The 17956-nt window shown below is 56.9% G+C and overlaps 1 protein-coding gene across 1 annotated transcript in view; it reads right to left on the bottom strand.

Moving 5' to 3' along the window:
* Nucleotides 1-828: 828 nt before the first annotated feature.
* LOC144950366 (glutamate receptor ionotropic, kainate 2-like) overlaps nucleotides 829-17956 on the bottom strand; it is a 133107-nt gene continuing 115979 nt past the window's right edge. The window contains exons 15-19 of the mRNA XM_078880480.1: nucleotides 9799-9917; nucleotides 8905-9122; nucleotides 7624-7849; nucleotides 6601-6851; nucleotides 829-3980 (exon numbers count right to left, since the gene is read on the bottom strand). Of these exons, the coding sequence (XP_078736606.1) occupies nucleotides 3759-3980; nucleotides 6601-6851; nucleotides 7624-7849; nucleotides 8905-9122; nucleotides 9799-9917 (1036 nt within the window). The 3' untranslated portion in view covers nucleotides 829-3758. The remainder of the gene's footprint in view (nucleotides 3981-6600; nucleotides 6852-7623; nucleotides 7850-8904; nucleotides 9123-9798; nucleotides 9918-17956) is intronic.

Raw genomic sequence — 17956 nt, 5'->3', positions numbered from 1 at the left:
CGTTGCATGGCTTTCACAACACGCAGCTCATCAACAAGCCCACCACCACCAAAACGTTGCACATCTTCCACAACGCACAGCTCATCAGCGAGCCAGAGCCTGGTCGCTAGAAAGCCCATAAAGCGATTGGCTAACGCACGCGTGAGATGTTAACTACCTCGCCTGGTATACAGGAGGTCGTGGGTTCGATCTCGATCCCGACCCTGACGCCTGCAGCTGTATATTTGGAGGTTGCGTGTCTCTCTCTCTCTCTCCCCGTGGTGAGATGTTAACTACCTCGCCTGGTATACAGGAGGTCGTGGGTTCGATCCCGACCCTGACACCTGCTGCTGTATATTTGGAGTTTGCGTGTCTCTCTCTCATCATCATCATCACGGTGGCTAGGAGATGTTAACTACCTCGCCTGGTATACAGGAGGTCGTGGGTTCGATCCCGACCCTGACACCTGCTGCTGTATATTTGGAGGTTGCGTGTCTCTCTCTCTCCCCGTGGTGAGATGTTAACTACCTCTCCTGGTATACAGGAGGAGATCGTTCCCTCGGCATAGACCCGCCCCTGCGTATTCGGAGTGTCCGTGCTCTCCCCTTGGTCGTGCGGGGTCTTCACTGCGGTGAATGCCGCAGGCCTCCAACATCAGGGGCCGTCCATAAATGACGTCACGCGATCTTGGACGATTTTTTACCCCCCCCCCCCTCGTCACACGGCGTCACAAAAAGTCAGACCCCCCCCCCCTCAAATATGACGTCACAAAGCTCTCCCCCCCCCTCCCCAAAATAAAACATGCTTCAAATCGCTTTAAACTATTGTCATTGTAGTGCGTATTTAATGTGGCGCTGCACTCTGATGTTGTAGGAGAAAACATTTATTACAAAGTCTATTTAATTAAGTAGAACGTGTTGTCTACATTTATTTAAAGTTGCGCATTTTGATGTGACGTCACATTTCTCAAACACGCCCCCCTCCCCTCGTCACACATCGTCACAAATGTTTGACCTCCCCCCCTCCCCTATGTGCGTGACGTCATTTATGGACGGCCCCTCACCGCGCGACGCAAACGAATGAACGAATCAATTCTAGATTTGAAGCTTTCGTGACTGCAATGATTCATCCCCTTATTTCTTTCGGCAAAGTCACGTAGGTAAAAAAATGAAATTAAAATTAATAAAAAATAAAATAATTTTCATTTAATTTTTTTACCTACGTTACCTACGTAAAAAAAGGAAATTAAAATTTATAAAAAATACAATACTTTTTTTTTCATTTTTTTACCTACGTGACTTTACCGAAAAAACTAAGAGAATTAACGAATAACAAATGGTGCCCTCACTCTCGCTCTGGGCGACGCGGTGAACGTTTCTGCGTAGTCCAGAGGTTTTCTCCGAGGCAGAAGTTCGATCCAAGCTCGCGTTTTGCTTTCTCTAGATGGATGTATTCGTATACTTTTTTTGTCTTGACGCATTACGCGTTTCCCGTTTTCTTAAAATCCTTTTTTTTATTCTTCCCGTTTGCGATGATGTACGCACGCACGCACACACACGCAGGCACACACGCACGCACACACACACACGCACGCAGGCACGCACACACACACACGCACGCAGGCACGCACACACGCACGAACACACGCACGCACACACACGCACACACACACGCACGAACACACGCACGCACACATGCACGCACACACACGCACGCACGCACACACACGCACACACACACACGCACGCACACACACGCACGCACGCAGGCACGCACACACACGCATGCACACACGCACGCACACACGCACGCACGCACGCAGGCACACGCACGCACGCAGGCACGCACACACACGCATGCACACACACGCAGGCACGCACACACACGCACGAACACACGCACGCACACACACAAGCACACACGCACACAGGCAGGCGCATCCACGGTATGACTTTCTCTCTCTCCCGGTTCCGTTTCTGGATGACGCGCGTGTAAGTTTTTACGAAGCTACTCCATCGGGCAGGAACGTACAAAGACTCGCCCCCAACAAGGCCACGCGCGTGGAAGGGTGTGACGGGGGCGTGTGTGTGTATGTCTGTGTGTCTGTGTGTGTGTGTTTGTCTGTGTGTGTGTCTGTCTGTGTGTCTGTGTGTGTGTCTGTCTGTGTGTCTGTGTGTGTGTTTGTTTGTCTGTGTGTGTGTGTCTGTGTGTGTGTGTCTGTGTGAGTGTGTCTGTGTGTATGTCTGTGTGTCTGTCTGTATGTGTGTCTGTGTGTGTGTCTGTCTGTGTGTCTGTCTGTCTGTGTGTGTCTGTGTGAGTGTGTGTGTGTCTGTGTGTCTATCTGTCTGTGTGTGTCTGTGTGTCTGCGTGTGTATCTGTGTGTCTGTCGGTATGTGTGTCTGTGTGTGTGTGTGTGTGTATCTGTGTGTGTGTCTGTGTGTCTATCTGTCTGTGTCTGTGTGTCTGCGTGTGTATCTGTGTGTCTGTCTGTGTGTCTGCGTGTGTGTCTGTGTCTGCGTGTGTGTGTGTGTATCTGTCTGTGTGTCTGTGTGTCTATCTGCCTGCGTGTGTGTGACAGTTTCTGGCGTCGGCTGTCGTTTGAGATCAGCGCTGTCCGTGCCACGGCGCGGATCTCCGCCGTTGAGTCGCGGCGACGTCAAAAGAACCACGGGGGCGCGCTGCCGCTACTTACGCCTCTCTCTTGAAACAACACAAAGACAATGTCCTTTTTACCCGACGAACCGCTGTGCGCGTTGCCCGGATTCGCAGCGCCCCCATCAACTGCGCAAGACGTCCGCCTCTCAGCGGGAACGGGGGAACGGGCGGATGCCGGAAGGCAAACAAGCGCACGCCCGGGGCGCCGACTTTCATTCACCGAAATTAACCAAACCCAACAACAACAACAGCAGCAACAGCAAGAAGAAAAATCTTCTCCGGCGTAGTTCGTATTTATATATGTATAGAGTCTCGCCCACCCGCAAAAATCCTCAAAAGATTTGTTCGGCGAGGGCGGCGTTCGCTCAACTCCACCGCCCGCCGACGATGCAAACCACGCGCCCGAGTTGAAGCGGAGGTTGTGGTGGTGGTGGTGTTGGTGGTGGTGGTTGTGGTCACCGCCTGCCGACGATGCAAACCACGAGGCCCGAGTTGAAGCGGAGGACCGACTATTGACAGTGAAGCTTCCAGCGGCTGCGCTGCTTGAGCATCTCTCTCTATTTTCCTTCCTTCCTCGAGTTCTTCTTCGAAGCGGAGGTTGTGGTGCTGGTGGTGGTGCTGGTCACCGCCTGCCGACGATGCAAACCACGAGGCCCGAGTTGAAGTAGACGATCGACTATAGACAGAGAAGCTTCCAGCGGCTGCGCTGCTTGAGCATCTCTCTCTATCTTCCTTCCTTCCTCGAGTTCTTCTTCGAAGCGGAGGTTGTGGTGCTGGTGGTGGTGCTGGTCACCGCCTGCCGACGATGCAAACCACGAGGCCCGAGTTGAAGTAGACGACCGACTATAGACAAAGAAGCTTCCAGCGGCTGCGCTGCTTGAGCATCTCTCTCTATCTTCCTTCCTTCCTCGAGTTCTTCTTCTCAGCGGAGGTTGTGGTGCTGGTGGTGGTGCTGGTCACCGCCCGCCGACGATGCAAACCACGAGGCCCGAGTTGAAGCAGACGACCGACTATAGACAGAGAAGCTTCCAGCGGCTGCGTTGCTTGAGCATCTCTCTCTCTTCCTTCCTTCCTCGAGTTCGTCTTCTCAGCGGAGGTTGTGGTGGTGGTGCTGGTGGTGCTGGTCACGCCAGCGTTTCCTTGGCAGACGCGGGCAACCGCCGGTTGTTGTAGGCGTGCATGCCCAGCGGCTCCTCGGAGCGCATGAGACCCACCACGACCGTGGCAGCCGTGGTACCGGCGGTGGTGGTGGTGGAGTTGGTGGTGGCGGGGGGTGACCTCCGCACCTTGTGACGGCAGCGAAGGGATACGCGCAGCGACTCGCTCATCGCGCTCAGCACAGAACGCTGGCGCAACGTGGAGGGGGTGGGGGGGGTGGTGGTGGTGAGGTGTGGTGGAGGAGGTCAGGTGGGTGAGGATGGAGGAGGTTGAGGAGGTTGAGGAGGAAGAGGGTGGAGGGTGGTGATGATGAAGGATAGTGGTTGTCATAATGGATGGGAGCGTGGTGGTTTATAGTGATTATTGGTGGTGGTGGTTATAATGATAGTGGTGATGATGCTGGTGGTGATGATGGTGGTGGTGGTGATGGTGGTGGTGGTGATGATGGTGGTGGTGATCATGGTGGTGATGATGGTGGTGGTAATCATGGTGGTGATGATGATGGTGGTGATGATGGTGGTGATGATGGTGGTGGTAATCATGGTGGTGATGATGATGGTGGTGATGATGGTGGTGATGATGGTGGTGGTGATCATGGTGGTGATGATGGTGGTGGTGATGATGGTGGTGTAGATAACATTGGTGTTGATGGTGGTGGTGGTGATGATGGTGTAGATAACGTTGGGGTTGATGGTGGTGGTGATGATGATGTTGATGGGAACGATGGTGGTGGTGATGATGGTGGGGATGGTGGTGATCATTGTGGTGGTGATGATGGTGGTCGTGGTGATGGTGGTGTAGATAACGTTTGTATTGATGGTGGTGATGATGGTGGTGGTGATGATGGTGGTGGTGATGATGTTGGTGGTGTAGATAACATTGGTGTTGATGGTGGTGATGATGATGGTGGTGGTGTAGATAACGTTGGTGTTGATGGTGGTGATGATGGTGGTGGTGGTGGTGATGATGGTGTTGATGGCGGTGGTGATGATGGTGGTGGTGATGATGGTGTAGATAAGGTTGATGTTGTTGATGGCGATGATGATGATGATGATGGGAACGATGATGGTGGTGAGGATGGTGGTGATCACGGTGGTGATGATGAGGGAGGAGGAGATCAAAAAGGCAATGTCATTCTTGATGTCATCATCATCATCGACGTTGGTAGCATCAGTAGCAACATCATCACCAGCAGAGGAAACATTGTGGGCATTATTCCAGTCATCATCACTGTCGCCTTCATTATCACCACCACCATCATCACCACCACCATCATCGCCACCACCATCATCGCCACCACCATGATCACCACCATCCTCACCACCACCACCATCATCACTGTCGCCTTCATCACCACCACCACCACCATCACAGATGTCACCATCATAATCAACACCCCAATTGTCATCAACACCACCGACAACATCAACAACATCCACATTCACCACCGAGTGCCGGTGATGCCACCGCAGAGCTTGTACCAGGCTAGGTGCTCTTTGAGCCGGTGGAGTGTGGAAGACTCGCTGCTGGCAGGAGGTCACAGAACAGACCCAGGTGCCACGGGTTGACTGCTGTGCCAGGCTAGGTGCATGAGCAGGTCACGGAACAGACCCAGGTGCCACAGATTGATGGCTGTGCCAGGCTAGGTGCATGAGCAGGTCACGGAACAGACCCAGGTGCCACAGGTTGACTGCTGTGCCAGGCTAGGTGCATGAGCAGGTCATGGAACAGACCCAGGTGCCATGGGTTGACTGCTGTGCCAGGCTAGGTGCATGAGCAGGTCACGGAACAGACCCAGATGCCACGGGTTGACTGCTGTGCCAGGCTAGGTGCATGAGCAGGTCACGGAACAGACCCAGGTGCCACGGGTTGACTGCTGTGCCAGGCTAGGTGCATGAGCAGGTCACGGAACAGACCCAGGTGCCACGGGTTGACTGCTGTGCCAGGCTAGGTGCATGTGGAAGTCACGGAACAGACCCAGGTGGCACGGGTTGACTGCTGTGCCAGGCTAGATGCATGAGGAGGTCACGGAACAGACCCAGGTGCCATCCATTGACTGAGGTGACTGGCAGCTGCACCTGCAGCTCTTCCCATTGTGCCAATCATCGAAAGCAAAGATCCCCCGTGTAGCCTTAACAGACTGTAGGGGCAAGTGCTGTTAGCGAGCAGCACCTATGAAGGCCGGAATGCCACACAAGGGGGTGGTGTGGCCAGCGCCACGCCCGGCCGCCTTTGTCTCCCTAGTGGTGAACGTTCACACACTGCACCAGGTACTCATTTGAGGCTGAGTCGACCTAGGGGTAGAGGCCCAGGACCGGTTCAGATAATCGTCACTGGTGTTGGTGTCCGTGAGCGGGAATGGAACTCGCGTCGCCGGGTTCGTAGCGCAGCGCTCCCCCACCACCACTACCACCACTCATCCACCGCCACCACCACCACCACTCTCCCACCACCACCACCACCACCGCTCTCCCACCACCACCGCTCTCCCACCACCACCACTCTCCCACCACCACCACTCTCCCACCACCACCACAACCAGCACTCTCCCACCACCACCACCGCTCTCCCACAACCACCACCGCCACCGCTATCCCACCACCACCACCACCGCACTCCCACCACCACCATCGCCTCTGGCCCTCCGTCAGTCTGCCGGCCAGCACTGCACCACACAACACCATACAACACAACCCCACAAAACACCACACAACACCGCACCACCACCCCACCACCACCGCCGCACTACACCGCACCACAACACCACGCACCACCACCGCACCACCACGCACCACCACCGCACCGCACCTTGTCGCGAGTGGCGGCGCGCTGCGACCCGTAGAGGAACTCTGCTAGGGCGGCGACGACGGCGACGCCGAGGCCGGCGGCGAGGACGATGAAGATGCCGCCGATGTTCTGCACGCCCAGGGCGCTCGCCTCCTTCGTCTCCTCCTGGGGGCACGAGCTGCTGCGCCACCAGCGCTCCTTGAGCGTGTGCAGCTTGCCCCCCTCCTGCAGCTGCAGGATAGCGATGGTGATCATGTCGCGGTAGGGCGAGCCTGCGGGACACAGCGCACGGCCCCAAGAGACCGGGGCACAGTCAGATGCCCGGTCAGATAGCCACCCACACAGCCAGATGCACAGTCAGCCAGCCAATCAGATGCACAGTCAGATAGCCACCCAGCCAGCCACCCAGCCAGATGCCCGGTCAGATAGCCATCCAGCCAGATGCACAGTCAGATAGCCACCCAGCCAGCCAGATGCACAGTCAGATAGCCACCCAGCCAGATGCACAGTCAGATAGCCACCCAGCCAATCAGATGCACAGTCAGATAGCCACCCACCCAGCCAGATGCCCGGTCTGATATCCACCCAGCAAGATGCCCGGTGTCTCTCTCAGTGTCTCTCTGTGTCTCTCAGTCTCTCTCAGTCTCAGCGTCTCTCAGTGTCTCTCTGAGTCTCTCTCTGAGTCTCTCTCTGTGTCTCTCTCAGTCTATCTCAGTGTCTCTCTGTGTCTCTCAGTCTCTCTGAGTCTCTCTGTGTCTCTCAGTCTCTCTCAGTCTCAGTGTCTCACACAGCGTCTCTCAGTGTCTCTCTGTGTCTCTCTCAGTCTCTGTGTCTCTCTGAGTCTCTCTCGGTGTCTCTCTCAGTGTCTCTCAGCGGCTGTCAGTGTCTCTCTCAGTGTCTCTCAGTCTCTCTCAGGCTCTCTCAGTGTCTCTCTGTGTCTCTCTGTGTCTCTCTGTGTCTCTCAGTCTCTCAGTCTCTCTCAGTCTCGCTCAGTGTCTCTCTGTGTCTCTCAGTCTCAGCGTCTCTCAGCGTCTCCCCTCTCACCGAGGGGCATGCCCACGCCGTAGCCCTTGCTGTCGATGAGGCCTCCGATCTGCGTGAGGTTGCAGTAGCGCTGCGTCACGTGCTCGATGGTGGTCGACTCCATGAGCATGGCGAAGTCCGTGGTCAGGGCTCGGTGGATGCCCTCCTCGTTGTTCTTGACGAGCGCCGTCTGGTGGCGGCTGCTCATGAACGCCCACATCTTCTCGTACGTCGAGATGCGCGACTTCTGAGCGAGCGCACACGTGGGACGTGGGACGCCCGGTCAGTGGTGCGGTGGGGGCGGGGGGAGAGATGGGCGAGTGGGTGATTGAGCGAGTGGATGGGTGGGTGAGTGGATGGGTGAGAGGGTGGGTGGGTGGGTGAGCGGGTGGGTGGGTGAGAGGGTGGGTGGGTAGGTGGGTGAGCGGGTGGGTGGATGGATGAAAGGGTGGGTGGGTGAGCGGGTGGGTAGGTGGGTGGGTGAGCAGGTGGGTGGGTGAGCGGGTCGGTGGATGGGTGAAAGGGTGGATGGGTGGGTGGGTGAGCGGGTGGGTGGGTAAGAGGGTCGATGGGTGGGTGGGTGAGCGGGTGGGTGGATGAGTGAAAGAGTGTTTGGGTGGGTGGGTGAGCGGGTGGGTGGGTGGGTAACAGGGTGGATGGGTGAGTGAGCAGGTGGGTGGATGGGTGAGTGAGTGGGTGGGTGGGTGGGTGGGTGAGCGGGTGGGTGGTTGGGTAAGAGGGTGGATGGGCGAGTGAGCGGGTGGGTGGATGGATGAGAGGGTGGGTGAGTGGGTTGGTGGATGGGTGAGAGGGTGGGTGGGTGGATGGGTGAGAGGGTGGGTGGGTGGGTGGGTGAGAGAGTGGGTGGGTGGGTCAGTGGATGTGTGGATGGGTGAGCCGGTGGGTGGGTGAGCGGGTGGGTGGGTGGGTGAGCGAGTGGGTGGATGGGTGAGAGGGTGGGTGGGTGGGTGAGTGAGTGAACGAGCGAGTGGGTGGGGTGGGTGAAATGGGTAGGGAATTGTGTGTGAGCGAGCGCAGGGATGAGTAGGTGGGCGGGTGGACGAGTGGGTGAGCTGAGGGGCAAGTGGAGGGGTGAGTGGGTGGACGAGTGGGTGAGCGGGTGGACGAGTGGGCGAGCTGAGGAGCCAGTGGAGGGGTGAGTGGGTGGACGAGTGGGTAAGTGGGTGGACGAGTGGGTGAGTGGGTGGACGAGTGGGCGAGCTGAGGGGCAAGTGGAGGGGTGAGTGGGTGGACGAGTGGACGAGCTGAGGGGCGAGCGGTGGGACGAGCGTTCTCGCCCACCTTGAAGAAGGTCATGGTGGAGCCGTCTCGCACGGCCCCGTACTCGATCTTGGTCTGCTTGGCGAGGTCGTCCGCGGAGCCGATGGGCGACTCCATGCGCTCGACCGTGAGGAAGGCGGCCAGGTTGGCCGTGTATGACGAGATGAGGATGAGGGTGAAGAACCACCAGATGCCTCCAACGATGCGCGTCGACAGGGCACGCGGCATCAGCTCCGAGCCTGCGGGGAGAGACACGCGGGGGGAGACACGTGGAGACACGTGGGGAGATGTGCGGGGAGACACGCGGGGAGACACGCGGGGAGACACGGGGAGACATGGGAAGGAGACAAGAGGAGACACGGGAAGACACGTGGGGGAGACATGAGGAGACACGGGAAGGAGACATGAGGAGACACGCGGAGAGACAGACGGGGGACACACATGGGGAGACACGCGGGGAGACACGTGGGGGAAGACATGAAGAGACACGCAGAGACACGCGGGGAGATGTGCAAGGAGACACGAGCAGACACGAGTAGACACGCGGAGAGACAGACAGGGGACACACATTGGGAGACACGCGGGGAGACAGACGGGGGAGACACACAGGGAGACACACAGGCAGACACGCGGAGACACGCAGGGAGATGTGCGGGGAGACACGAGCAGACACAAGGAGACACGCGGAGAGACAGACGGGGGACACACATGGGGAGACACGTGGGAGGAGACACGAAGAGACACGCGGAGACACGCGGGGAGATGTGTGGGGAAACACGAGGAAACACGAGCAGACACGAGTAGACACGCGGAGAGACAGACGTGAGACACACATTGGGAGACACGAGGTAGTGAAAAGGGGGGGGGGGGCGTGAGGGGGGGGGGGCGTGAGGGGGGTGAGGGGGGGCTCCCCACCTTGCTGCATGAGCGCTCCCACTCCGAACCAGAGGCTGTTGAGCATCGTGAAGTTGTTCTCCAGGACGTCCGAGTCCGGGTTGCAGGGGTGAGGGTTCTTCCACTCGTAGGGGCTGAACCTGCCGGGGCACGTGGGGGGGGGGGGCATTGGGAGTGGAGACACGGGGGGGGGTGGGAGGGGCATGGGGGGAGTGGAGACACGGGGGGGGGGTGGGAGGGGCATGGGGGGAGTGGAGACACGGGGGGGGGGTGGGAGGGGCATGGGGGGGGAGTGGAGACACGGGGGGTGGGGAGGAGAGTGGGATGGAAAGTTGGGAAGATGGGGAGAGAGAGTGAGGGAATGAGTTGGTGGTGGCGGAGATGGATGGGGGGGAGGGAGATTGGGGGGGGGGGGGTAGATTTGGGGGGGGGGGGCACGTCATCGCCCGCAGCACGTGACGACACCCCACGTGGGTTCGACTCCCGACCCGGACCCCCCCCACGGGGTGCGCCGCGCGGAGCTTCCGGAGAGAGCGACGCCGGCGAGCGGAGAGCGCGGAGACGAGAAGGCAGCGAGTTGGAGCAGTGGGGGCACACAGGTGGTGTGGTGGTGGCGGTGGTCGCGGCGGTGGTGGTGGTGGTGGGTGGTGGTGGTGGCGGCGTTGGTGGTTATGGTGGTGGTGATTGTGGTGGTTGTGGTGGTTGTGGCGGTGGTTGTAGCGGCGGTAGTGGCGGTGGTGGCGGTAGTGGTTGTGGTGGTGATGGTGGTAGTGGTTGTGGTTATGGTGGTGGTTGTGGTGGTGGTTGTGGTGGTGGTTGTGGTGGTGGTTGTGGTGGTGGTTGTGGTGGTTGTGGTGGTGGTTGTGGTGGTTGTGGTGGTGGTTGTGGTGGTTGTGGCGGTGGTTGTGGTGGTGGTTGTGGTGGTGGTTGTGGTGGTTGTGGCGGTGGTGGTGGTGGTGATGGTGGTAGTGGTTGTGGTGGTGGTTGTGGTGGTTGTGGCGGTGGTGGTGGTGGTTGTGGTGGTAGTGGTTGTGGTTGTGGTGGTGGTTGTGGTGGTGGTAGTGGTTGTGGTGGCGGTGGCGGTGGCGGTGATGGTGGTAGTGGTAGTGGTTGTGGTGGTGGTGGTGGTTGTGGTGGTTGTGGTGGTTGTGGTGGTGGTGCATCTGGGCAGTTGTCTCAGCCAGTCACCCCGCAGCTACAGCAGGCTGCCCCCGTGACCTCCGTTCGACACTTCACGCAGCCTCAAAGTGCACCTAGCCTGGCACGGGCGCCGTGGTGACCTTCACCGCCACTTCGTGGCGAATGTCGGCTGTTGTTGTGTGTACGTTCTCTCCGTGTCTCTCTCTCTCTCGCCTCGTGTTCTCGTGGGTTATCTCTGGGGACCTCCTGCACACCGCATGAGCTATTCAACTTAAGGCCGGGTCGACCTAGGGGAGGAGGCCCATGACTGGTTCAGATAGTCGTCACTGATGTTGGTGGCGATGAGCGGGAATCGAATCCAGGTCGCTGTGTTTCGTAGCGCAGTGCGCTAACCGCCGCGCCACCGCTCCCCACAATAAACGCACGCACACACGCTCACACGCTCACTCATGCAACACACACACACACCACACACACACCACACACACCACACAAACACCACACACACACCACACACACCACACACACCACACAAACACCACACACACATCACACACACACCACACACACACCACACACACTCACTCATACAACACACACACACGCACGCACGCTCACTCATACAACACACACACACACGCTCACTCATACAAGACACACACACACACACGCTCACTCATACAACACACACACACACGCTCACTCATACAAGACACACACACACTCACTCATACAACACACACACAGTTACACGAAGCAGCTGCACACAAGCTTACACACATTTAAAGCACACATCAACTCACACAAATACAGCATTGACAGACTGAAGGGGCAAGTGCTGTTAGCGAGCACCTATGAAGGCCGGCACGGTACACGAGGGGGTGGGTGGCCAACACCACGCCCGGCCGCCTTTGTCTCCCTAGTGGCGATGTTTACACCACCGTACCAGGAAATCATTTGAGGCCGAGTCGACTTAGGGGAGGCCCAGCACCGGTTCAGACAATTGTCACCGATGTTGGCCGTGAGCGGGAATCGAACCCGTTTCGCCGGGTTCGTAGGGGTGCGCGCTAACCGCTGCACCACCGCTCCCCCCACACACGCACGCTTGGATATTCCATCACTGCCTGGCTGGCGGTGGTTGACTCAGCCCATCATCCTTCCGTCCCTCCGGGGGTCGATAAAATTGGTACCACCTAGTGGGGAAGTCGGATGTCCAATAGAATGACTCGCCCCCACAACCCCGCCCGCCATAGGAACGTGGAATTTCCACCACAAGTCTGCGTAGGCAATCACCTGTGACTCTTCCGACGATGTACGAATATTTAGCTAAGCATGCACATATTAATCAAACGCATGCACAGCATATACGCAACATTTTCCAGCACTAGGGATGTATGCTAATTGCGCGATAATAAATTGTAAATAATGCCAATATGAAGACGCTTTAATATACCAATAGAATATGGACGAGCGGGTCTATTAATATTATAATGTAACGCGGGGGAAAACTGTCAGGATTGATTTTTTAAAGCCACCCCCCACCCACCCACCCACCCACCCCCTGTATAAATAAGCGAATAAAAAAAATGAAATGCATTGTGATGGTAAAGAGGCGAGGGGTCCCTTTGGTTCTAATGCGGCTGTTTGTTGAATTATTTTCACATCTGCTCCGTTTGGTGGGGGAAAAAAAAAAACCTGACAAAAAAAAGCTTAGTTTTTTTTGTTTGTTTTTCCTATTAAAGGCTCCCGACGTGCATTTAATAGATTCGAGTAATTGAGGTCAATGCCACGCGCGCGAGCACGTGGGAAGAAATAAACACACACAGTCAAAGGTTCACCCCCCCCCCGTGAAGCCTCGACACACTGTTGGGGCAAGTGCTGTTGGCGGGGAGAACTTGTGAAGGTCGGTAGGGCACACGAGGGGGTGGGTGGGTGGGTGACCAGCACCGCGCCCGGCCGCCTTTGTCTCCCCAAGTTGCCGGTTTGTAGCGCGGCGTAGCGCTAACCATTGCGCCACCGCTCACGCATACACAAACACACACTCAATAATCTATCCACACACACACCAAAGACAAGAATTCTCCATATAGCCTTAACATACTGCAGGGGCAAGTGCTGTTAGCGAGCACCTATGAAGGCCGGCACGGCACACGAGGGGGGTGGGTGGCCAGCACCACGCCCGGCCGCCTTTGTCTCCCCAGTTGACGGGTTTGTAGCGCAGCGTAGCGCTAACCACTGCGCCACCGCTCACGGACACACACACACACACTCAATAATCTATCCACCCACACACCAATGTGCACACACAAAGACAAAGGCGAGGAATCCCCGTATAGCCTTAACAGACTGTTGGGGCAAGTGCTGTTAGCGAGCACCTATGAAGGCCGGCACGGCGCACGAGGGGGTGGGTGGCCAGCACCACGCCGCCTTTGTCTCCCACCTAGTGGCGATGTTTACACATCACACCAGGTACTAAGTTGAGGCTGAGTCGACCTAGATGAAGCCCAGGAATGGTTTAGATAATCGTCACTGGTGTTGGTGCCCGGAGTCGAACTGAGGTCGCCGTAGAACAGCGCGCTAACCCCTACCCTGTCTCTCCCCACATACACACGCACACACGCACACATACACACGCACACACGCACACGCACACACGCACACGCACACACGCACACACGCACACACGCACACATACACACGCACACATACACACGCACACATGCACACGCACACACGCACACATACACTAACACACACGCACACATACACACGCACACACGCACACATACACACGCACACATACACACGCACACATACACACGCACACATGCACACGCACACACGCACACATGCACACGCACACACGCACACATACACTAACACACACGCACACATACACACGCACACATACACACATACACACGCACACATACACACGCACACACGCACACATACACACGCACATACACACGCACACACGCACACACGCACACATACACACGCACACACATACACACGCACACACATACACACGCACACATACACACGCACATACACACGCACACACGCACACACGCACACATACACACGCACATACACACGCACACACGCACACACGCACACATACACACGCACATACACACGCACATACACACGCACACACATACACTAACACACACACATGCACACGCACACACACATACACACGCACACACGCACACACGCACACACATACACACACACACACACTAACACACACACACTAACACACACACACACTAACACACTAACACACACACACTAACACACTAACACACACACCAATGAATAGGAATGTAACTCTTCGCCTCTGCACGGCTGCTGATAAGCGGCGCTAATAGCCACACGTGACAGCTCACCCACACCACCACCACCACCACACCACCACCACCTCCTCAACACCACCACCACCACCACCTCCTCAACACCACCACCACCACCACCACCTCCTCAACACCACCACCACCACCTCACTACACCACCACCACCTCACTACACCACCACCACCACCTCACCACACCACCACCACCTCACCTCACTACACCACCACCACCACCTCACCACCACCACACCACCACCACCACCACACCACCACCACCACACCACCACCACCACACCACCACCACCACCACCTCCTCAACACCAACACCACCACCACCACCTCCTCAACACCACCACCACCACCACCTCACTACACCACCACCACCTCACTACACCACCACCACCACCTCACCACACCACCACCACCTCACCTCACTACACCACCACCACCACACCACCACCACCACCTCACCACCACCACCACCACACCACCACCACCACACCACCACCACCACCACACCACCACCACACCACCACCACCTCACCACACCACCACCACCACCTCACCACACCACCACCTCACCACACTACCACCACCTCACCACACCACCACCACCTCACCACCACCACCACCTCAACCTCACCACCACCACCTCACCTCACCACCACCACCTCACCAGACCACCACCACCTCACCACACCACCACCTCACTACACCACCACCACCACCTCACTACACCACCACAACACACCACCTCACCACACCGCCTCAACCACGCGCACCACATTAGCACGAAGCCCGTGTCCACTCATCCGCACCTCTGTGAGCGATCAAAGCAGATTAAGGCGCTGGACTTCGCGCTTAAACTAATTAGTTGGTGATGATGATGCTGCTGCTGCAGTAAATGCGCAGTCAACACACACCCGTCAACAACAACAACAACAACAACCCAGCCAGTCAGTCACTCGCTCACCCACCCACTCATGAACCCAAATCACCCACACACCCACCCACCTACCCACCCACTCACTCACAAACCCACTTCACTCACCCACCCACCCACTCGCCCACCCACTCGCTCATCCACTCACTCACTCACCCAGCCACCCACTCGCTCACAAACCCACTCACCCACCCACCCACTCACCCACCCACACGCTCACCCACCCACTCGCTCACCCACTCACCCACCCACCCACTCACCCACCCACACGCTCACCCACTCACCCACCCACCCACTCACCCACCCACTCGCTCACCCACTCACCCACCCACCCACTCACCCACCCACACGCTCACTCACCCACACGCTCACCCCAGCATCACTCACCAAACCCACTCTTGCAAACGAGACTCCATCCCGAAGTCTCGAGGCCTCAACTCTGGATTCACGACCTCACCGCACAAACCCGGCCCTGCAACTTGCATTGGCCGCTCGTTGCACACAACACAGTACGCAACTCCGCCATAAGACCTTATACTGGTAGGAACCTCCTGGTTACACCAGCCCACAGGGGATTATTGTGTCCGTCCGTCGTGCAGGGTGGGGCTGGGTGGGGATGGAGGGGCTGGGTGGGGAGGGGTGGGTAGGGAGGGGCTGGGTGGAGAAGGTGGGGGTGGGTGGGGGGTGGGAGGGGTGGGGGGTGGGAGGGGTGGGGCTGGGTGGGGGGTGGGAGGGGTGGGGCTGGGTGTGGAGGGGCTGGTCACCCCGTGGGTGCCCTTATAAAACTCAACGTTTAACCTACTCACGCCGGCTTGTGCCCGCCCTCACAGTCGGGCATATTTGCGGAATACACCACGCCGCCGTTGACCCTGGCCACTGACCGAGCAACCCAACGTTCCTACCAGCTCCCTCCGCAGGACAATGTGTTAACACAACCGCCGTGGCCCATAGCACAACAACAACAAAGACAACAGCAAGCACATTTTACTTTAAATTTAAATATAACTGTATATATATACAGACACACAAGACAAATATCCCCTATATACACTCTTTGGTTGTTTCGGTAAAGTCACGTAGGTATAAAATAAAATCAATCACCTGATGACGGACGCTTGGGTTTCGTCCGAAACGTCGTGATTTGTTTTATTTTTCTACCCACGTGACTTTACCGAAAGAACCAAAGATTATGGGATCCCTGCAGTCACGAAAGCTTCAAACCAAGATCCCCTATTTCGCCTTAGCAGACATTTCTAGGGGCAAGTGCTGTTTGCGAGTAGCGCCTATGAAGACCGGGATGGCACACGATGTGATGGATGGCCAGCACCACGCCCTGCCGCCTTTGTCTCCCCAGTTGTGAGCGGGAATCAAACGAACGTCGCCGGATTCGTAGCGCAGCAGCGCAGCGCTAACCACGGCACCACCGCTCACGCATACAAACACACACACACCTTCTGGTTCTTTCGGTAAAGTCACTAATAAAATAATAAAAAATAAAACATAATACGATAATTCTCACGACGTTTCGGCCACAACGGAAGCAGCCGTCCTCAGGTGGAGAAGACAGAGTCTGAAATTCAGACTCTGAAATTCAGACTTTGTCTTCCATTCAGACTCTGTCTTCTCGACAGACCTGTTCTCCACCTGAGGACGGCTGCTTGCGTTGTGGCCGAAACGTCGTGAGAATTATTTTATTATGTTTTATTTTTATTAATTTATTATTTCCCTTCTACGTGACTTTACCGAAAGAACCAAGAAGATGAATCCCTGCAGTCACGAAAGCTTTAAATCGAAACACACACACACACACAACAATCCATCCACCCGCACACTGATGTAGACATGCAAAGATAAAGATTCCCCGTATAGCTTTAACAAATTGTTGGGGCAAGTGCTGTTAGCGAGCACCCATGAAGGCCGGAACGGTACACGAGGGGGTGGGTGGCCAGCACCACGCCCGACCGCCTTTGTCTCCCCGGTGGCGCAGCTGTTAGCGCTACGCTGCGCTACAAACGCGAGCCGAGTTCGAATCCCGCTCATCACAGCCAACGCAAAGTGGCGACTATCTGAACCGATCGTGGCCACCCCCTAGGTCGACTCAGCCTCAAATCAGTACCTGTATATATATACAAAAGACAAATATCCCCCGTATAACCTTAGCAGACTGTTGGGGCAAGTGCTGTTAGCGAGCACCTATAAAGGCCGGCGCGGCACACGAGGGGGTGGGTGGGGGTGGTGAGCACCACGCCCGGACCGCCTTTGTCTCCCCCAGTGGCCACGTGTCTCTGTCACGGCGCACAACTAGACGATGCAGCCCCTCCCCCTCTCCCCCCACCCTCCTCTCCCCCCTCCGACCCCAGAAGTAAATTACAAACGAAGTCGACCTCGGTTTTTAATCTCGCGATTGCTTCCACCCACCCCCCACCCCCCCCACCAAAAGAAGAGCTACATCTTTTTTGTGTGTGTGTCCAACTTATAAATAATTAGTCTACATCATTAGCATAGCGGGGTGCAAAGGGACGGGAGGGAGGGGTGAGTCGGTGGAGGGGAGGAGGAGGAGAGGGGGGGTGAGTTGTAGGGGGAGAGGGGAGGGGGGGATGAGTTGTTGGAGGGAGCATGGATCATGGGAGAGGGGAGGTAGGAGGGGGGAGATGGGAGGGGGGAGAGGGGATATGGGGGGGGTGAGTTGTAGAGGGAGATAGGAGGGGGGGGATGAGTTGATGGAGGGAGCATGG

This window comes from Lampetra fluviatilis, chromosome 57 (genome assembly GCF_964198595.1).
Source record: "Lampetra fluviatilis chromosome 57, kcLamFluv1.1, whole genome shotgun sequence".
Lineage (NCBI taxonomy): Eukaryota > Metazoa > Chordata > Hyperoartia > Petromyzontiformes > Petromyzontidae > Lampetra > Lampetra fluviatilis.
Note: the sequence above shows the minus strand (reverse complement) of the source record. Positions and strands in the feature narration are given on the sequence as shown.